Source organism: Danio rerio, chromosome 17 (genome assembly GCF_049306965.1).
Source record: "Danio rerio strain Tuebingen ecotype United States chromosome 17, GRCz12tu, whole genome shotgun sequence".
Taxonomy (NCBI): domain Eukaryota; kingdom Metazoa; phylum Chordata; class Actinopteri; order Cypriniformes; family Danionidae; genus Danio; species Danio rerio.
The window spans coordinates 58,962,576-58,986,095 of record NC_133192.1 but is presented as its reverse complement, the minus strand read 5'-3'; the positions used below and the strand labels follow the sequence as shown (position 1 = coordinate 58,986,095).

At 37.8% G+C, this 23,520-nt stretch overlaps 1 protein-coding gene across 11 annotated transcripts in view; it reads right to left on the bottom strand.

Annotated features, from left to right (window-relative positions):
- meis2a (Meis homeobox 2a) overlaps positions 1–23,520 on the bottom strand; it is a 105,582-nt gene that overhangs the window by 75,283 nt on the left and 6,779 nt on the right. For 6 of the 11 annotated variants that reach the window (XM_009293345.4, XM_009293346.5, XM_009293344.5 and 3 more), the window contains 1 exon segment: positions 14,117–14,231. In XM_009293345.4, the coding sequence (XP_009291620.1) occupies positions 14,117–14,231 (115 nt within the window). 11 annotated transcript variants of the gene reach the window in all.

The following is a 23,520-nucleotide window of genomic DNA, read 5'->3' as shown; positions in this document are numbered from 1 at the left end:
AAGACTTTTAGCTCAACAAACGACTAATTGAGACTGCTGAATGTCCTTGTTGGAGTAAAACCTTCAATTTTTTGGCTTTTTTATGTCCTTATAAGGCTGATGCCCAGCTTTTGTAGGTAGGGAGCATGTATGATAACTCCAAAAGTGTTGATTGTATTTTTCTAAAGTGCAATTGAGGGTGGACGATAAAGAAAGTCTTAGTTAATGGTTAGTTATTGGTTACAAAAAGCTGGACATCAGGCTTACCAGGGTGCGTTAGGACATAAAAAGCCCCCAAACATAAAGGTCTTACACCAACAAGCCACCCATCAGTCATGTCAACAAGAAGGTAGACTTGATGGTCTGAAAACCTTAACCATTTGGCTTTTTACATCTTAATACAGACTTTTATGTGTTACATTTTTTATTTTTTTTATTTTTTTTTGGGTGGGGGTGGTGGGGGGTTGGGTAAATTATTTTAATGTAATATTATTTTATATGCATTACATTAATGTGTTATTTTTAATGTATTTTAATGCACATCCCATGCTGTTAAGACCTCAATTATTCACTCTCAATTGTGCTTAAGACAAACACAGTCGACACTGCAGAGTTATTATACATGCTCCCTGCCTACAAAAAGCTGGACATGAGGCTTACAAGGACACAAAAAGCCAAACACTTAAAGATTTTACACCAACAAGTCAACCACTAGTCAAGTAAACATGTCAACAAACCATTAAGACTTTTAGCTCAATAAACTACTAATTAAGCCTGCTGAATGAAGCCTTCAACTTTTTGGCTTTTTAGGTCCTCATCAGCCTACTGTTTAACTTTTTTGTCGGCAGGGAGCATGTAAAATAACTCCAAAATGTCAATTGTGTTTGTCTTAAGCACAGCTGAGGGTGGACAATGGAGATGGAGTCTAAGTTAATAGTTAAAAAGCTGCACACCAGGCTTACAAGGACATGAAAGAGCCAAACAACTAAAGGTTTTACACCAACAAGTCAACCATCAGACGCTGGGCTTCATTCAGCAGGCCTAGTTAACTGAGCTAAAAGTCTTAGGTACTGGTTTGGTGAAAGCATGAATTGTACATTAAAATAAAGTGCTTCCAAAAAAATGTACAGAGATTCTCCATCCTCAATTGCATTCAGGACAAACACAATCAACACTTTGGAGTTATTATACAAGCTCCCTGCCTACAAAAAGCTGGACATCAGGCTTACAAGGACATAAAAGAGCCAAAGACTTAAAGGTTTCACACCGGCAAGTCAACCATCAGATGGTGGGCTTCATTCAGCAGGCCCCTCTCCGCCGACTGCCCTGAACTTTCACTCAAATGTCCTGCAGGCACAAAAACAAAGCAAGCAGAACTGATTGCTGCGCCGCGGCCCCGCTCCGTTCCGCTGCATCTCCACTCTGTTTGGCTTCCTAATGAGCTCACTAAAAACCCAATTCATCACCCATAACCCCTGCTTGAAATGCAGTCGGAGGGTGGGGTGTCGGTGCGCGGACCAGCGACATTTCAGTCCCTTTCACTTTAGGAATGTGTGCCTCTCTAAAAGCGGCCCTACAGCAGAGATTTCCACATTAATACCCTTCCTCATCCCTGGGAAGGCTGGAATTCGGTGGGAAGGGAATGCTGGACGGGCGGAGGGCTTGAAGTCAGAATGATTTGCCCTCCTGTGAATCTTTCTCAAATGTTTGCCAAAATGATGTTGAACAGATTCAGGAATTGTTCACAGTGTTTCCTCTAATATTTGTTCTTCTGGAGAAAGTCTTATTTGCTTTATTTCGGCTAGAATAAAAGCAGTTTTTAATTGTTTTAAAGCCAATTTAAGGTCAATATTATTCACCCCTTCAGCAATATTAGTGTTGGATTGTCTCCAGAACAAACCATTACCCTAACTTTACCCTAATTACCCCAGTGAAGCCTTTAAATGTCACTTTAGGCTGAACACTAGTGTCTTGAAGAATATCTAGTCTAATATTATGTGCTGTCATCATGGCAAAGGCAAAATAAATCAGTTATTCCACTATAGAAATCAGTTTCTATTATAATAGAAATGAGTAACTATTATGATCAGAAATGTGTTGAACAAATCTCTCCGTTAAACAGAACTTGAGGGGAAAATACACACAGGGGGGCTGATAATTCTGACTTCAACTGTACAGTTTTGGGATGTGTGTGTGTGTGTGTGTGTGTGTGAGAGAGAGAAAGGGGTGTGTGGGGCGTAAAGTCCCTGAGTTCCTCATTACACGCGGTCAGAGCGATTCCTCAGGGCTCCCGAGCTGAAAGCCGGAGATTAAAGCATTGATGAAGCCTCGGTTTAAAATGCAGCTGTTTTATTCTGCTTTGGTAATTAATTCTTTTTCCGATAGCGTATTGATTAAGCACAGCCCCTGATGAAGTTCAAACTGTGAAGGGCCCCCCCATGGGCCTCGGATACCTCATCGCCGAGTCAATGAAAACTTCCTCGGATCTTTGCTCACATGCACATCTGCAGTTTGCGCTCATGAATTAGTCAGCGTTTGGTCGGCCGCAGCTGTCCGGCGATGGGCAATCGCGTTTATAAATCTCCCAACTTCTCAATGAATGAAATCCCTTTTCATTTGAGTGTGGGGCGACACGGTGGCTCAGTGGTTAGCCTTACAATAAGAAGGTTGCTGGATCGAGTCCCAGTCAGTTGGCATTTCTGTGTGGAGTTGGCATGTTCTGCCTGGGTTGGCGTGGGTTTCCTCCGAGTGCCTCTGGGTTCCCCCACAGTACAAACCAGCACAATCTCACTGCAATTCGTAACTTTTTTAATTTAGTGGCTAATTCGTATGAATTCGTACGATCTAATTCGTACAATTTAGTACGACTTGCTCATCCCCCAATGACGGTTGGGTTTAGGGGTGGGATTTGGTGCCACGCCTCCTTTTTAAAAATCGCACAATTTTGTACAACTGAAATTGTACGAATTCGTACAAATTAGCCACTAAACTAGCATTACGTAAAATACTTACGTTTTCTCGTGAGATCAGGCTGGCAATTCGTAACTTTTTGATTTAGTGGCTGATTCGTATGAATTCGTACGATTTAATTCGTACAATTTAGTACGACTTGCTAATCCCCCAATAACGGTTGAGTTTAGGGGTGGGGTTAGGTGCCACACCTCCTTTTTAAAATTATACAATTTCGTACGACTGAAATCGTATGAATTGGTACGAATTAGCCACTAAACTGGCAAAACGTAAAATACTTACAATTTTTCATGAGATCAGGCTGGCAATTCGTAACTTTTTGATTTAGTGGCTAATTTGTATGAATTCGTACGATTTAATTCGTACAATTCAGTACAACTTGCTCATCCCTCAATGACGGTTGAGTTTAGGGGTGGGGTTAGGTGCCACGCCTCCTTTTTAAAATCTTACAATTTCGTACGAATTAGCCACTAAACTGGCAAAACGTAATATACTTATGTTTTCTCGTGAGATCAGGCTGGCAATTCGGAACTTTTTGATTTAGTAGCTAAATCGTATGAATTCGTACAATCCTATGTGTACAAATCAGTATGATTTGCTCATCCCCCAATGACGGTTGGGTTTAGGGGTGGGGTTAGGTGCCACGCCTCCTGTTTAAAATCTTACAGTTTTGTACGATTGATCTTGTGCAAATTTGTACGTATTAGCCACTAAACTGGCAAAACGTAAAATATTTACGTTTCCTCGTGAGATCAGGCTGTCCAAACACATGCACTATAGGGGAATTGATCAACTAAATTGGCCGTAGTGTGTAAATGTGAGTGTGTATGGGTGTTTCCCAGTACTAGGTTGCAGCTGGAAGTGCATCCACTGCGTAAAGCATATGCTGGATAATTTGGCGGGTCATTCCGCTGATGAATAAAGAGACTAAGCTGAAGAAAAATGAATGTTTGTTGTTGTGTGTTTCGTTTTTGTTCATTTAATCGGACAGCACATCGGTCAGCGAAAGTCGTTAAAATTGTGCTAGATGAATGCAACTGCCTCAAAATTGTCCTGGTGTCTGTGCATGGATCCCGATATGCTGACATGCACGAAATCAGAGTCTTGAGTTCAGAGACGCAGTTCGGCGTGTATAGGGAAACACCTCCGGAGTTCACGTGTGCGTTCAGCTGTGAGCTCCCATCAGCCCCGCGGCCCCTGGGGACCCAACTAGCAGAGAAATCAGATACCGCTTTACAAGAGCGCGTCTTATCCAGACACTTCTACCAGCTCCTTTACAAGTCAATAACCGCGGCCCGCTGTCCTTCCCACAGACGTTCCCTGTGTTCAGGCACTCTTCCACAAATGTGAAAATAATGAGCAGAACTGCATTAATGGAGTGAGAGAGACACTTCAGTTAATAACTCAATGATGAGTTGGATTGTCTCTTGTGTTTCATGTATATCCAGAAACTCATCGCATTCAAATCGGGTGATTTCAGGTGAAACTTGCGGCAGAACGTATTGCGAACTTTCTGATAGACAGAGAGATGCTTCTGTTTCCCAGCAGCAGGTTCAGATTACAGCCACTCCAGCTCCTCTAATGCATTGTCTTACTTCACTCCGCTGCTCTTTACATAAAACAAACACATTTGTTTGGCTGATGGGGGGTGTGTGGTGTAGAAATGTGCGTATACAACATCCTGAGCCCTTCGAATTAGTCCCGAAAACACATCTCGAAAAAAAAAATCAGCTTTATGTGTGTCTGCTTCTTCAAAGCGGCTTCGCTTTCCTCCTCCTCTGTGTATGTGTTCTCCCTCTCACTCTTTTTTGGCTTTTTATTGATTTTTCAATTTTCTCTTCCTGTAAAATCTCAACAGCAGATGCAGCCGTTCCCCTAAAGCTCCTGAGCGGAGGCAACGACTTCAACCATCAGGCAAATCAAAGGAGGCCAGAAAGAAAGAAAGAGAAAGAGAGAAACAGCAGCTTCTCCTGACTGTAATCAGGGTGTCCGCGGGGTCTTAAATAGCATTACAAGTTGATAAGTCAATTTAGAGACATTCAAAAGCATTTAAAATCTATTTTACAAGGTGTTAAAGTTTGCCTGAATTTAATCTTTGAATATAAGGAAGCTGCGTAGTTTATGAAATAAAAACAATCCTGCTAGATTTGACGTCACGCTGCTTTGTTTACTGCAGTGACCAAGGAAGCCGCCGTTATTCCTGCTGTTTTAGGCGCCACCTACTGGATTAGCATTTTTATTCAGCATGCGGATAATGTTGTAGGATTATTTTCTGACAATTAGTATTTACTGAATATTCTGTACGTTCAAATGTCACCAATGTTACTGGTTGAAACCTAAAGTGGCGATAAGATGTGTATGGAAAGAGTCTTAGGCCCCGTTCACACTAGTGCGTTTTAGTTTTAAAACAGGGTTTTAGATGAAAAACGTTCCGCGTCCACACTAGCGTTTTAACTAGCGTCTCTGAACATATCTCCGTCCACACTACGCCACCAAAAACGTATATCACGTGACCATTGGCGCACTCTGGGCATGCGCGTTCTAGTATAAACAGGAAGCATGTGTCTCGCTCGGCATTTGGTTATTTTTAGTCAACAAACACCGGTTGAACATTGAACAAAGCAAAGAAAGCAAGAGAGGTATTTTTGTGGACAGACGACGAGGTCGAGTTGTTACTAAACGTAACAAATGAATAACTGCACAATGGCGCCTAAAACAGACAAAAGTGCAAACAACACTCCCATTACTGTGTCCATGTTGTTGTTTACAGTACTGTCTTCCGGTAGCCCTAAAGCCATGTGTTATAGTCATGTGATAGAGGCTTGACGAATAAGGGAAGGATACGCAAAGACACAAAAGCCCCAATCAGGTGGTGAATCTCAGCAGCCCCGCCTCCGTGTTCAGATTTCCCTCCGTTTTCCCTCATCCACACTGAGACGGAGCAGCAGCGCTTCAGAATGAAAACAGCCTCTCCACTGTTTCCAAAACGCTCCGCTTTCGGCGCTTGAGAACTCCGGCGTAGTGTGGATGGATGGCGTAACCGTAGCAAAACTTATGCGTTTTCATACTAAAATGCATTAGTGTAAACGGGGCCTAAAAATAAGGGTCTTAAAAGATGATTCACTGATTTCTGTATATACCATGGTAATGCACGCATTGAGGAAAGAAGCGAATGTGGTAGAAGCGAACTAAACTTTGACACTAGCAAGGATTTCAAACCACAAAATGAGCCAAAATGAATTGCCAAAGACCTCCAGTTAAAGATCACCCTAACCTACCCGGCGCCTCCAGAACCGCAGGGAACACGACTGGTTTACTGCACAAAACTAATGTATTGGACGCCAGCCCACCCAACAGCAGGTGTGTTTTCCTGATCAGCACTATATTCAGGATATGAATGATTTTAGGATTCGTTGCTTACAATCAGCATTTAGTCAATAATTCTGCAATGTCAAAGCTAAAGTGGTGATGAGGTGTTAAAGTGTATCAAAATAGTCTTTAAAAAGGTCTTAAAAGGTATGAAATTTCACTCACTGATTTTTTTATACATCATAGTAATGCACACATTGAGGAAAGAATTGAATTTGGTGGAAGCGGACTATGCTTTGACCTTAGCAAGGGTTTTGAAACACAAAATGAACCGAGCCAAAAAGCTAGAGATCTCCAGCTAACCTAGCCGGCGCCTCCAGAACTGCAGGGAATGCGACTAGTTTACCGTACAATGGTGTATTGGACACCAGCCCACCCAACAGCAGGTGAGTTTTCCTGATCAGCACTATATTCAGCATAAGAATGATGTTTTAGTTTAGGATTTCTTCCTGACAATCAGTATTTAGTGAATATTCTGTAAGTTCAAATGTCGCCAGTGTTACCGGTTGAAGTGGTGATGAGGTGTTGAAGTGTATGGAACGCGTCTTAAAAAAGGTCTTAAAAGATATTGAGTTTCACTCACTGATTTGTGTATATACCATGGCAATGCACACATAGAGGAAAGAAGCGGATGTGGTAGAAGCATACAAAGCTTTAATTAAGGATTTTGAACCACAAAGTGAAAGATCACCCTAACCGGCGCCTGCAGAATCATCGGGTTTACCATACAAAGATGTATTGGACGCCAGCCCACCCAACAGCAGGTGCGTTTTCCTGATCAGGCCATCCTAACCTCTCCAGCACCGAGCTGCTCTTTACTCATAAAGAAGGAAAGTGATCTCGTGGGCATCCTGAGCAGGATCGCAGACCGCCAGGCCTTTGAGGAAGAAACAAACCCGTTCTGACGCGCTTCGGCCGGCTTTCCCTCTTGTTTTGTCTCTCTCTCTGTTTGTTAATAGCGCTGTAGTTTGTCCTGCGGGCCGTGCGAGGGCTAAAGGCAGCGTTCCCTCACTTCAGAGCGCTTCTGCGGGTCGACAGGTCGGATTCGCAGATGTCTCCCGCAGACAGTCGGTCGTCTGAGGACCGCGGCCCAGCGAGAAACACTCAATGCTGGCCTGACCCCGCAACACCGCTAAACACAACATGCCTTTTCTTCTCCATCTCTCTCGCTCGCCTTGTTTGGTTTTGTGCTTTGTCTACTCTGGTGTTTTCCCTCATGACTAGTAAAGCTTTTCCACTGGAGGATGTCGAATGTGGAAAAGCGGCTGCTATCGCGAAACGCCATTGTTTGGTATTACATTGCAGACGTCTCTGCTTAAACTTCCTGCAATTGTTTTTAAGAGGTTAAGTCATCGTAGGCTGAAGGGACAAGGGAAGATGCTTTCTAGAAGAAGATGGAAACAGCGGACACGACAGAATTTGTTCATAATGAGAACTGCTGCGCTACCGCAATTAAAATCGAGAAATCCCATGGGGAGCGTGCATCTGAGGAGCGAGGGGAGAAAAAGGAAATTAACTCCTTAATTCACGATCAGGGCACACACAAAAAATCAGAGATGATCAGCCAGGTCAGTAAAGTTGCAAACTATGAAACACCCACTCAATTCCCCGCCTCGCAGTTTATTTTGTTACACTAAGAAATCCATTTCAAGGGCGCATAAGATCAGAGGAAATGAAGAGAGGAGGCAGCGTTTACCATTCATCAGCCTTAAAACATGGCAAGTGTGTAACCGGAGCTACCTGAACAGCCCGCGAGTCAGTGCTTGAACAGCAGCCTCGTTTCCTCATCCTTTTTTAATGGTGTGTGTGTGTGTGTGTGTGTGTGTCTACAGCCTCCATTCTGAAATTGATCACATTCTAAATGAATTATCATGATGCATAATGAGCGTTATCTCGGCCTCCTCCCTGAAGCCCGCAGCCCTGCGTGGCACGTTGATTTGTTTTGTTGCACATTAGCCTCCGTTCTTCTAGAGAGCTCACCGCTCCAGGCGTGCAAATAAGAAATTATCCTTGCTGACTAACACTCCTAATACCTCCTTAGGGTAATTAGAAATTATTAGACGGCTGCCTCCAATAACGACAGCTAATAGCACTAAACGCCGTCAAAATTCCTCCACCGACAGGACGGCGAACAGGACGGACAAACGGACCGGAGCTCTTCCCCGATACGCTCCCCGGTGCTCGACGACTCATTATGGCACACGAGGGAGCGGAAATCAGACTATAAAATGAGCTTATCTGCAATAATGCCCAAAAAGATTTGCATAAATACGTTAGCCGTGCTTGGGAAGGCAGCATCTTTTTTTTTTCATCCGCCCACTCACTCGTTCCAGAGATACCTGTAGGGCATCGGTGCGGTGACGCGCTTCAGAGACCACACCGCCCAGCACTAGCCCTCCACCAGCTTTTTTAGGGGGAAAGGAGGAGGTGGTGGGCTGGATTAACACGTCCACAAACACAATGGATCTTTTACACAAGAAGTTTAACGGTCATCAGCATCTCAAATCCTTTCGTATTTAGAAACAATATTAATCCAGCCCTGCACTTTTCCCAGTGGCTGAGATGCAGATCTTCAGACCTCAGCAACCCATCGCCAGCGCAGAAACAAGGGTCAGAGTCTGATGAGAGCCGTCCGGGGAAAACATCGCTGGAGACTAGTGTGTGATGGGATTATCACCTCTTAAGGGTGACTTCTTGGCTGACCCCCTCAGGCACAGCGTGCTAAAACAAGAGCCTGGAAAACACTCTGCAGTGTTGTTTGAAGGGCCAGCGCAGTGCAGATCAAGCTACTAGAAGTAAGCAGGCATGTACGGTATTCTTCCATTCATTCTATTTCTACTCTGTCCTGGAGGTTTAGTGCACTTTTATTTTCTATTATTATTATTATTATTATTATTATTATTATTATTTTTATTATTATTAATAATAATAATAATAATAATAATAAATAATAATAGTAATAATAAATATAATAATGCTAATAATAATAATAAAAAATATCTAAATATAAAAAAGATAACAAAAATAAAGGTAAAAATATATATATATATAATAATAATAATAATAATAATAATAAATAATAATAATAATAAATAAAATAATAATAATAATAGTAAAAAATTATAATAATGAAAATAATAATAATAATGAACAGAATAATAATAAAAATAATATAAAATTATTAATAATAAATAATAGTAATAATAAAAATATAAGTAAAATATATATATATAAATATAATAATAATAATAATAATAATAAATAAAATTATAAATATAATAAAAATAATAATAATAATAGTAAAAAATTATAATAATAATAAAAAATAATAATAAACAGAATAATAATAAAAATAATATTAAAAAATAAGAAATAATAATAATAACAATAATACTAACAATAACAATATTTGTATTAATGATAATAATAAATAAATATATTAATATATTATAAATAGAATAATAATAGAAAATAAAAATAATAATAATAAAGAATAATAATAAAAAAATAATAAAAATGATAATAGTAAAAAAATAATAATGAAAATAATAATGATGATAATAATAATAACAATAATAATGATGATAATAAATAAAAAAATAAATATAAAATTATAACAAATAGAACAATAAAAAAGAAAAATAATAATAATAAAATAATAAAAAATAATATTAATGAAAATAATAATATTAAAAATAATAATAATATTTATAATAATATAACAATAATAATAGTAATATATAGTAATAATAATAATAATAATATTAATACATTCTTATTTTATGTTGCACATTTAATCGAAGCATCTCAAAGTGCTTTACAAACATATAAAAAGTATAGAGCTCAAAGATAAAGAAGAGCTCACAGTATAGAGCTACTCAAATATGAACTGTTATAAAGTATGAACATAATCTACATCACTTATCCAACCCAACAACTACCTTAATAACTATTAATAAGCAGATAATTAACAGTGTATTAAGTTAAAATTCTGAGTAATTGGCTTGTTAATAGCAGGAATTCTACATTAAAATAACGAGTGACTGATCTCTTCTTTTCTATAAAGTGGAACAGCAGCAGATTCCTGCACACTATTATGTTGAAATCTGTCAGCCGAGCAGGAAATGTGTGTGTGACCGAACGACACTGAACACACTCATGTGTGTAGAGATAAATGATGGACCGATGGCTTCATTAACTCATTAACACTGGACCGACACGCTCCTGTCATCAGTTAGCAGTGGTTTCACACACACACACACACACACACACAGACTGACGAGCAATCCTTGTGGAATGGCTGCTTTATACAATGCAATATATACAATATAACACAATGATCATTTTAATATTACCTGCTTCCCTACATCTGTGAGAACATTTTAAAAAGATTTGACCCACAACAGTACAGAAACACACACTCACACACACACACACACACACACACACACACACACACACACACACACACACACACACACACACACACACACACACACATTATGATAGCATTATGCACGGTATCACACATACACTAATGTTATCATAATGTGTGTGTGTGTGTCTGCTCTCCACAAACCAACACTAGAGTTAAAGCTTGTTACCTGTCTGTCTCTCTCTCTCTCTCACACACACACACACACACACACACATTCCAGCGCTGTAATAAATGCGTTCTTTGAGCAGGGAGAGCGTGTAGAGAGTGTGTTGTGAGTGAACAAGCGCTCCGAGCACAGAGCGTGAACATAATTGCAAGAATGTGAGAAATGAGGCGTCTGTTCTGCTGGCTGGGGTCAAAGGTCACAGGACGCTGCAGGACGCTGCATTACTGCACCTCATGCCTCTGCCTCCTTATCACCCATGGCCTGTCTCACTCTCTCTGTCCTGTCTCACTGGATCCTGTATTGTTTCATTCTCTGTCCTGTCTCACTCTTTTCCTTTCCTCTTATTGATTTTCTCCTGTTTTACTTCTTCCTCTCTGACCTGTCTCACTCTCTGTATCATTTCATTATCTGACCTGTCTCACTCTCTGTATTGTTTCATTATCTGTTCTGTCTCACTCTTTTAGTTCTGTCTCACTCTCGGTATTGTTTTTAATCTCTGTCCTGTCTCATACTTCCAGTTCTGTCTCTCTTATTAACTCGTATTTTTTTCTCCTCGATTACTTCTTTTTCTGTCCTGTCTCACTCTTTTGATCCTGTCTCCCTCTCTGCATTGTTTCATTTTCTGTCTTGTCTTACTCTTTTGACCCTGTCTCACTCTCTGTCCTGTCCCACTCTTTGTCATGTTTCACTCTTTTAGGCCTGTCTCACTCTCTGTCCTGACTAACTCTCTGTATTTTTCATTCTCGGCCCTGTCTCACTCTTTTGATCCTGTCTCACTCTCTGTCCCGTTTTGCTCTCTGTGTTGTTTCATTTTCTGTCCTGTCTCACTCATTTGGTTCTATCTCACTCTCAGTTTTTTCCCTATTTTAATCATTGCACTGTCCTGTCTCACTCCCTGTATTGTTTCATTTTCTATTCTGTCTAGCTCTTTGTCTTGTCTCACTCTCTTTCCTGTCTTGCTCTCTGAGTTGTTTCATTTTCGCTCCCGTCTTACTCTTTTGATCCTTTCTCACTCTGTATTGTTTTATTCTCTGTCCTGTCTCACTCTTTCAGTCGCACTCTTTGTCCTGTCTTACTCTCTGTATCATTTCATTCTCTGTCCTGTCTCACTCTCTGTGTTTCAATTTTTATCCAGTCTCACTCCTTAGATCCTGTCTCACTCTCTGTATTGTCTCACTCTCTGTGCTGTCTCACTCTTTAGATCCTGTCTCACCTTCTGTATTGTCTCACTCTCTGTGCTGTCTCACTCTTTAGGTCCTGTCTCACTCTCTGTATTGTCTCACTCTCTGTGCTGTCTCACTCTTTAGATCCTGTCTCACTCTCCATATTGTCTCACTATCTGTGCTGTTTCACTCTTTCGATCCTGTCTCACCTTCTGTATTGTCTCACTCTCGGTGCTGTCTCACTCTTTAGATCCTGTCTCACTCTCTGTATTGTCTCACTCTCTGTGCTGTCTCACTCTTTAGATCCTGTGTCACTCTCTGTATTGTCTCACTCTTTAGATCCTGTCTCACTCTCTGTATTGTCTCACTCTTTAGATCCTGTCTCACTCTCTGTATTGTCACACTCTTTAGATTCTGTCTCACTCTCTGTATGTCTCACTCTTTAGATCCTGTCTTACTCTCTGTATTGTCTCACTCTTTAGATCCTGTCTCACTCTCTGTATTGTCTCACTCTTCAGATCCTGTCTCACTCTCTGTATTGTTTCATTCCTCGTCCTGTCTCACTCTCTGTGTTGTTTCATTCCTCGTCCTGTCTCACTCTCTGTGTTGTTTCATCCTCTGTCCTGTCTCACTCTTTTAATTCTCTGTCACTCTTGCTGTTTTTTTTTCTCTTGTACTATTTTCTCTGTCCCGTCTCACTCTTTTTGGTCCTATCTTACTGGTCCTACCATGTCCTGTCTTACTCTCTGTATTGTTTTATTCTCTGTCCTGTCTGACTCTTCTGTCTCACTCTCTCTTTTTCCCCTCTTCAGTAACTTCTTTCTTTATCCTGTCTCACTCTTTCTGTATTTTTAAATTCCCTGTACTGTCTCACTCTTTTGGTCCTGTCTCATTTGTTTCTCCTTCTCGGTTACTTCATTCTCTCCCTCTCTCTATGTTTCTCCAGTCTGTGTTTGGGTTGGTTTGGGCCGGAGCTTGACCGGATCACTTCTAGGCAGTTCCGTATGTCGTACCGTAAGTGTGTTAGCCTGTATCGACCGGCCGTTACTGGATCCAGTGTGAGAGAGTCAATAACTGCAGTGCTCACTGGTACTTATGACTTCAACATGATCAATAATACTTATTTCCCTCTTGCTCTACATCACAGACAGCTGCTTAATGCACAACACATTATATCAAAATAAATTAAATTAAATTAAATTATATTAAATTATATTATATTATTTTATATTATATTATATTATATTATATTAAATTATATTTTATTTTATTATATATTATATTATATTATATTATATTATATTATATTAAATTAAATTATATTATATTATATTAATTATATTATATTATATTATATTATATTATATAAAATCAAATTATATTTTAATAATATATCATATTGTATTTTATTAATATATTATATTATATTTTATTAATACAATACATTATTTTATATTATATTACATTAAATTAAATTATTTTATATTATATTATATTATATTATATTATATTATATTAAATTAAATTAAAATAAATTAATATATCTTATATTATATTATATTATATTATATTATATTATATTAAATTTTATTATATTATATTATATTATATTATATTACTGGTGCATTGCATCGTTTTTGCACGCACCTAATATTTTCTAGTCCCTAAATGCCTATTCACACCAAGTACAACAGCTACAGCACACAGTATAGTGTTTAATAATTTATTCAAATCCCAACTATAACAATAATGACAAAGAAGATCAATGTCATCCAACTGACTTTCTGAGCAATTATTTACAGCTATTTAATAAACATCAGATATTAAAGAATTCAAGCGCTTACAGTGGAAGACAGCAATAGTATTGTACAGTGTTGCCGACACCAAATTTCTGTCCTCGCAAGTCAAGAAAGCCAGCACACACAAACACACACATGCCTGCATTCACACACTCAGGGCGGCCTGCGCAGTGTGTTGCTGTCATATCGGATCTGGTTCAGTACCAGATGGATGTTCAAATCTCAGACTCACCTTGTTCGCTGCTGTTGTCTCCGCTCTGCGACGCCAGGCCTCCGCTGGAGGGTCCCGGTGTGCCGGCCGAGTGTGTGGACGTGGCGTCGTCGTGATCTCTCCAGGACGCCGGATTCTGGAGACGGTCCGAGCGGATCCATCCGTTCCCCATCCGCAGCACAAAGAGAGAGAAAGGACTCATGAATGTGCTGAACGCTGATCTACAAGCCCTCACCAGCAGAAACACCCATACAGCAGAAGTTCTAGTCTAAATATCTACAACTATTAAATCAAGAAGCATCTGAATATAAACAACAGAACTGCATTCTTCCTCATTCACCTTCAGTATAAGGAAAAGAGCAGCGTGAACATTCTGATAACATTCTCTGTTGCAGAAAGTGACCCGTGGTTCGGGGATTAACCTAAACATTAGTCTTGAGGAGCAGTTCATCTTTTAGACTGAGACAATACACACACACACACACACACACACACACACAGACTGGCGCGAGCGGTGGGTTTGTCGTGTGTGAGTGGGCATCTCCTCCGCACCCTTCCGGAGGTTTCTCGGGGTCCGATCGGCCCGCAGGGAAACAGGATTTATTTCTACTGTACAGGAAGAGCTTTATCTGTGTTACACACTGACGAGCAAGAGGAGGAATTTCCTTTACCACTCCAGCAGGACACACACACACACACACACACACACACACACACACACACACACACATACATACATACATATACATTCACACACTAACAAACAAATTCAGACACACACACACACACACACACACACACACACACACACACACACACACACACACATACATACATACATATACATTCACACACTAACAAATTCAGACACACACACACACACACACACACACACAGACACACACACACACACAGACACACACACACACACAGACACACAGACACACACACACACACACACACACACACACACACACGCACACGCACACACATACATACATATACATTCACACACTAACAAACACATTCAGACACACACGTACACATTTACACACTAATAAACCCATTTACACACAGACACGCGCGGACACACACAAAAAACAGGTATACACTTACACACACTCCCACACAGCAAACACACACATTCACATACTCACACATACTCTCACACACACATACACACACACACACAAACACACACTTACATGCAAACAAACACACTCACACAAATTTGCACAATACCAAACACACATACACACACACATTCACACAATAACAACCACATTTATACACACATACACATATGACTTCACACAATAGCAAACACACGTATACACACATTCACACAATAGCAAACACACATACACATTCACACACAGTTGCCCACACAAACAAACAAACAAACACACACACGACATGACGTTTCTGGTGTACAGTTCAGGCTAATAACGATGCCCAAATCACATGTGACTTTCTGCAAATGAGCTTGTTATCAGAATGTTCACGCTGCTCTTTTCCATATACTGATGGTGAACGAGTAAGAATGCAGATCTGAAGTCAACAAAACTATCAAAACATCCTGAAAGCGTCCCCACAAGGTGAGAAATACAAGGCACACACTCACACACATACACACTATACGTTTATATCAATAAATATATTCAAATCTCTGAATTAACCTACATACAGAATACCCATTTACACCGAAAATCGCGCTCAACAGCGAACAACTACAGGTTGCAGTCTTTCACAGCCATGAAGCACACGCCTGATGCAACAGAGTCTCATCCAAACAAGCGCATTAAACACACACACAAACACACACACGCGCATTTCTGCAAAAGACAGTGAGCATTTGCTGTAAGCTCATTAGAGACAAAGCTCAAGTCTTAATCTGAGCGCAATCGAGTATGTGCAGCGAACACACACACACACACACACACACACACACACACACACACACACACACAGATTTAAGTGTCTTAGGAGTCTCAGCGGAGTATGTCTGCTGTTGATTCTCTATACACACACAGCTCTACCGCACACATGATCACGCTTATTTAGTATTTTCATGAATTACATCACATTCATCAATTCAATATTCAACATTGACAGTGGCTACTATCAGCAACAACGCTGAGTTCAGTTAGCAGGGACATGTTATTTATTTAAAAATGACTGATAATGTGGTGCCATTATTTATTTCCTTGTGTTCTGCTGTGAAAATACATTAAAAATCAACTGAAACAAAAAAAATATAAAACTGTTGAAATGCAATTGAATTAATGAAATACGGTAGCTTACTGTAAAATATTTCTAAACATGATGTGTATATGTTAGTACTTCAAAACGTTGGTGTTTTACACTATTAATTAATGACATACAGTAGTTTACCGTAAAATATTGTAATATGTGTAGATGTTACTTCAAAACTTTGGTGTTTAACACTATGGGTTAATGAAATGCGGTAGTTAACCGTAAAATATTGTAATATGATTTGTAGATGTTACTTTATAAAATTGGTGTATAACACTATGAATTACGGAAATACAGAAGTTTACCATAAAATATTGTAATATGATGTGTGGATGTTACTTAAAATCTTTGGTGTTTAACACTATGGGTTAGTAATATGCGGTAGTTTACCGTAAAATTTTGCAATATGGTAGTACTTCAAAACATCTGTATCAAACACTATGAATTAATGACATACAGTAGTTTGCTTTAAAATTTTGTAATATGTACATGTTAGTACATTAAAATACTGGTGTATTACATTACGAATGAATGAAATACGGTAATTTACTGTAAAATGTTGTTAGTACTTCAAAACATCTGTGCTTAACACTATTAATTAATGAAATACAGTAGTGTACTATAGAAATTTGTAATGTCTTGTTGTTAGTACTTCAAAACTTTGGTGTATTACACTATGGGTTACTGAAATGTGGTAGTTAACTATAAAATATTGCAATAAGATGTGTAGAAGTTACTTCAAAATATTGGAGTATAGCACTATGAATTACTGAAATACAGACGTTTACTGTAAAATATTGTAATATAATGTGTAGATGTTACTTCAAAACTTGTTTAACACTGTGAATTACTAAAATACAGTAGTTTACCACAGAATTTTAAAAAATTGCACATGTCAATACTTCAAAATATTACTGTATTACACTGTGAATTATTGAAATACAGTAGATTAACATATTATTTTGCAATATGATGTGTAGATAATACTTCAAAACTCGGATTAATAAAATACGGTAGTTTACCGTAAAATTTTGTAACATGTTAGCACTTCAAAATATTCATGTATTACAATGCGAATTAAGGAAATACAGTAGTTTACCATAGAATTTTGCAGTGTGTAGATGTTAGTACTTCAAAACATTGGTGTATAGCACTATTAATTACTGAAATACAGTAGTTTACCGTAAAATATTTGAAACATTTTGTATAACACTATAAATTACTGAAATACAGTAATTTACCATAAAATATTTAAAACATTGGTGTATAAAACAATGAATTACTGAAATACAGTAGTTTACTGTAAAATATTTAAAACATTGGTGTATAACACTATGAATTACTGAAATACAGTAGTTTACCGTAAAATATTTAAAACATTGGTGTAGAACACTATGAATTACTGAAATACAGTAGTTTACCGTAAAATATTTAAAACATTGGTGTATAACACAATGAATTACTGAAATACAGTAGTTTACCATAAAATATTTAAAACATTGGTGTATAACACTATGAATTATTGAAATACAGTAGTTTACCGTAAAATATTTAAAACATTGGTGTATAACACAATGAATTACTGAAATACAGTAGTTTACCGTAAAATATTTAAAACATTGGTGTAAAACGCTATCAATTACAGAAATACAGTAGTTTACCGTAAAATATTTAAAACATTGGTGTATAACACAATGAATTACTGAAATACAGTAGTTTACTGTAAAATATTTCAACATTGGTGTATAACACTATGAATTACAGAAATACAGTAGTTTACCGTAAAATATTTAAAACATTGGTGTATAACACTATGAATTACTGAAATACAGTAGTTTACCGTAAAATATTTAAAACATTGGTGTATAACACAATGAATTACTGAAATACAGTAGTTTACCGTAAAATATTTAAAACATTGGTGTAAAACGCTTTGAATTACAGAAATACAGTAGTTTACTGTAAAATATTTAAAACATTGGTGTATAACAATATGAATTACTGAAATACAGTAGTTTACCATAAAATGTTTAAAACATTGGTGTATAACACAATGAATTACTGAAATACAGTAGTTTACCATAAAATGTTTAAAACATTGGTGTATAACACAATGAATTACTGAAATACAGTAGTTTACCGTAAAATATTTAAAACATTGGCGTATAACACTATAAATTACTGAAATACAGTAGTTTACCGTAAAATATTTAAAACATTGGTGTATAAAACAATGAATTACTGAAATACAGTAGTTTACTGTAAAATATTTCAACATTGGTGTATAACACTATGAATTACTGAAATACAGTAGTTTACCGTAAAATATTTAAAACGTTGGTGTATAACACTATGAATTACTGAAATACAGTAGTTTACTGTAAAATATTTCAACATTGGTGTATAACACTATGAATTACTGAAATACAGTAGTTTACCGTAAAATATTTAAAACATTGGTGTATAACATTGTGAATTACTGAAATACAGTAGTTTACTGTAAAATATTTAAAACGTTGGTGTAAAACACTATGAATTACTGAAATACAGTAGTTTACCGTAAAATATTTAAAACATTGGTGTAAAACGCTTTGAATTACAGAAATATAGTAGTTTACCGTAAAATATTTAAAACATTGGTGTATAACACTATGAATTACTAAAATACAGTAGTTTACTGTAAAATATTTAAAACATTGGTGTATAACACTATGAATTACTAAAATACAGTAGTTTACCATAAAATATTTAAAACATTGGTGTATAACACTGTGAATTACTGAAATACAGTAGTTTACTGTAAAATATTTAAAACATTGGTGTATAACACTATGAATTACAGAAATATAGTAGTTTACCGTAAAATATTTAAAACATTGGTGTATAACACTATGAATTACTGAAATACAGTAGCTTACCATAAAATATTTAAAACATTGGTGTATAACACTGTGAATTACTGAAATACAGTAGTTTACTGTAAAATATTTAAAACATTGGTGTATAACACTATGAATTACTGAAATACAGTAGCTTACTGTAAAATAATTAAAACATTGGTGTAAAACGCTATGAATTACAGAAATACAATAGTTTACTGTAAAATATTCAGAACTTTGATGTATTACACTATGAATTAATAAAATATAGTAGATTACCATAATACTTTATTACTACTTTACAACATTGGTGTATAACTCTATGATTTAATGAAATATGGTAGTTTATTATAAAATTTTGCAATATGTTAATACTTCAAAATATTGATGTATAACACTATGGGTCAATAATTTGCAGTACTGTACCGTAAAATATCCTAATAGGATGTAATGTTACTTTAAAACTTTGGTGTATTACCAATTGGATCAATTAAATACGGTAGTTTAGCGTAAAATTTTGTAATATGTGTAGATGTTATCATTCAGAACACTGGTGTATGACACTACTATTTATAATATAAAATCTTTAGATTTTTTAAATTGTTTCTACCATATTTTTAACAGTAAAAGTCTGGTAACCACAGCTATCAGGGTTTTTTTTTTCCAGTAAAGATTTTCTTGTGACAGTGTAAAACACTGCTGCAGCTTCACTCCAACACAGCCGCGAGTCCAGAGCCGATCCCTAAGTGCTGACCGCTGCATGTTTCGCTCCAGCACACATGTGCGTCTTTGCTAGCCTGCTAGAGTTCTGCAGCTGATATCCAGTTTCCTCGCAGCAAAAAAAAAAGCAACAGCCCTTTTCCCACTTATGAATAATGCAGCCGCTCTCGCTCAGGCCTCACATCACAACAAAACAGTTGTCAGAGCTCCCAAGAGTCCATTAAAGTTCAAACAAGCTGTAAAGAAAGCCAGTGAGAGACACGGTGTGACCCAAACGCCCGCCCGCTCGCCCGGGCCTGGGACCCTTCCCCATAATGAGGAGTCAAACGCAGCCGCTCTAATTGTGTTAAAGAGCGCCGTTAGCAGGCCGCAAACACACAATAGAGCAGATAAAGAACAAGATAGAGGGTCGGCGTGTCTCCGGGGGCCGCCCTTCACCGGGGTCACGCACCCAGCGCTGATAATGCACGATGTAATTAATATAAAAGCCGGACACAATGGTGAAGGAGTGCTGCTGACCGACGCACCTGCCCTGCCCGTCAATGCAAAAAATGTATGTCGGATCGGGAATGGCTGCAAACGTGTAGAAATTCCCCTGCTAACACATGCGCATCTCCGAGCGTGACCTTTCTCTCCGCGCGCAGCTCTGTTGCATTTAACATGTAATTACAGCCGAGCTCACAAAACATGCTAAAGGGTCGCGGAAGAATCACTATTCAGAGCCAAACTGCCAATTATCTGACAAGAAGGAGAGCGCTGAGATGACAGCTGAGAGTGTTTTTAATGTCACACACACTGACATAAACACACCTCGGTCATACCGGGATGGAAGAAATGACCTAATGTGTGACCCCGCACTGTAAATCTGCCCTTATGTTTTGCACTGTGTGGGTCATTGTATTTTATGGAAAAAAATGCGTATTTTACATTCAATATTATCCAAAGTGACTTAAAAAGGAGGATACAGGAAGCACTTCAGATCAGTGTACAGTTGAAGTCAGAGTTATTAGCCCCCTTTGAATTTATTATTATTATTTTCTATTACCCCAATGATGTTTAACAGAGCAAGGAAATGTTCACAGTATGTCTGATAATATATATTTTTTCTTCTGGAGAAAGTCTTATTTGTTTTATTTTTTCAAGAGTAAATGCAGTTATTAATTTTTTTTTACCCAATTTTAAGGACAAAATGATTAGCCTGTCTAACCTATATATTTTTTCAATAGTCTACAGAACAAATCATGGTTATATAATAACTTGCCTATTTACCCTAACTGGCCTAGTTACCCTAATTACCCTAGTGAAGCCTTTAAATGCCACTTTAAGCTGTATAGAAGTGTCTTGAAGAATATCTAGTCTAATATTATTTACTGTCATCATGACAAAGAGAAAATAAATCAGTTATTAAAACTAATATGATAAGAAATGTTGAAGAAATCTGGGGAAAAAATAAACAGGGGATCTAATAATTTCTTAAGTATTTATATACTTCAACTGTATATAAATGCTATGACAAGTCTATTTTATATATTAAAAATCATATATTCCATGAAGACTATATGTGCAAACTGTAATTATATCAAACTTAACTTTTGATGGGTGATGTGCAACTTTAAAGGCCATTTTCCCTATATTTAGATGTTGTCCTATTCTAATAATCCACACATCGATTGGGAAGTCATTATTTAGCTTTAATCTGATGTATAAATTTCTTCTTTTAAGAGTTCACATCACAACAAAACAGTTGTCAGAGCTCCCAAGAGTCCATTAAAGTTCAAACAAGCTGTAAAGAAAGCCAAAATATTGCTTGATAATATGAGCAGGTCTGGCATGCTGTCCCTCCTGCCTGGTCAATAAGCATGTAAGGAGGCACGAGATCAGGTTGTTCTCGAGAGCTCCCCCTGGGAAAGGAGAAAAGGGGGATTTTGATCTAAGACCAGTGACAAGATGATCGCAAGGTTTCCATAATCCTGGACCAGGCCGTATCCTGAGCAGCTGCTGTGGTGGGTATGGAGGAGTGGAGAGCATGAGACTTTCTCCTGGGACGCTCCAGTGACAGACAAATCTTTGCTGAGGTCCAGTTTCTCCAGCGCCTAGACTGCAGCTCTGCGCAAGACGTTTGGCCATCAGAAAAATGGTCGTGCCCAACAGAGCCTGGTTTCTCTTGAGGTTGTTTAATTCTTCACTTTAGCCAATTGATGAAGTTTTTCCGCTGTCGCCACTAGCTTACATGGTTCGGGATCGACGGATTACTCTCCAGTGTTTGGACTCTCAGTGGTGATTATTAAACCACACTGAACTGAGCTAAACTGAACTTAAACACTGAAAACTGAACCACACTGTTTACATTCACTATAATCTTATATGTGAAGCTGCTTTGACACAATCTACATTGTAAAAGCACTATACAAATAAAGCTGAATTGAATTGAATTAAGATAGGGTGGGCAGGGGGATTCTTTAAAAAATAAAGATGAGAGAGTAATGCTAGTCAGGCTATTTATAGTGAGTTTGGAACGATCTGATTGGCTTTCTAATGATTACAGATGAGAGATTCAGCATACCACGTGCTCCTCTTCAAATTAGTTTGTGAAACTTCACATTGTTTTTTGTTTTTTTTAATGGACATGTAAGACTGGGTTTGTGGTTCAAGGTCACATAATGAAAACAAACTGCAGTTATTCTAAAGAAGTGACTTGTCACCTAGTATGTGTCATCACTTAATCTGTTGCACACTATGAGGCCATAGAGCATAGGGTGCTGTCACGAAGATCAGATCCATCTTTATTAAAAACAAACTACTTGTATACTAAAACATCCCAGCGGGCACAGGACGTCAACATGACGTCAGAGTGATGTTGTAAATTGGTTATTTTGTTTGGAAATGAAAATCAGACTGACATCAATGTCCAACATCGGACTGACGTTAATCAACCAAACATGTTAGTACTTTAAAACATTGGTGCACTACACTATGGGTTAATAATATGTGGTAGTTTACCATAAAATGTTGTAATATGTTAGTACTTTACTGATGTTACTTTAGTGTTTAACGCTATGGATTCATAAAATACAGTAGGATACCATAAAGTTTTGTAATATGTTAGTACTTCAAAACATCAGTATAAAACACTATGAATTAATGACATCCAGTAGTTAACCATAGAATTTTGTAGATGTTAGTTACTCAGAATATTGGTGTATAACTCTACGAGCTACTGAAATACAGTAGTTTACCGTAAAACATTGTAATATGATGTGCTTTCAACGCAACCTAAAATCAACCAAATATCAACAACAAGCTGGACGTTGTGTGGACGTTACCACTGTGACGTCTATGAGACGTTGGATTTTGGTTGCTCTACCTGACTAATAAATGTCAGTGTTTGACGTCAATATGATGTTGGTTTAAGATCGACGTCGAATTTTGGTCACTTTTTCCGACACAACCTAAAATCAACCAAAACCCTGCTGAAAAAAGCAGCTTAAACCAGACTAAGCTGGTTGGCTGGTTTTAGCTGGTCGACCAGGCTGGTTTTAGAGGGGTATTGGTCACTTCCAGGCTGGTTTC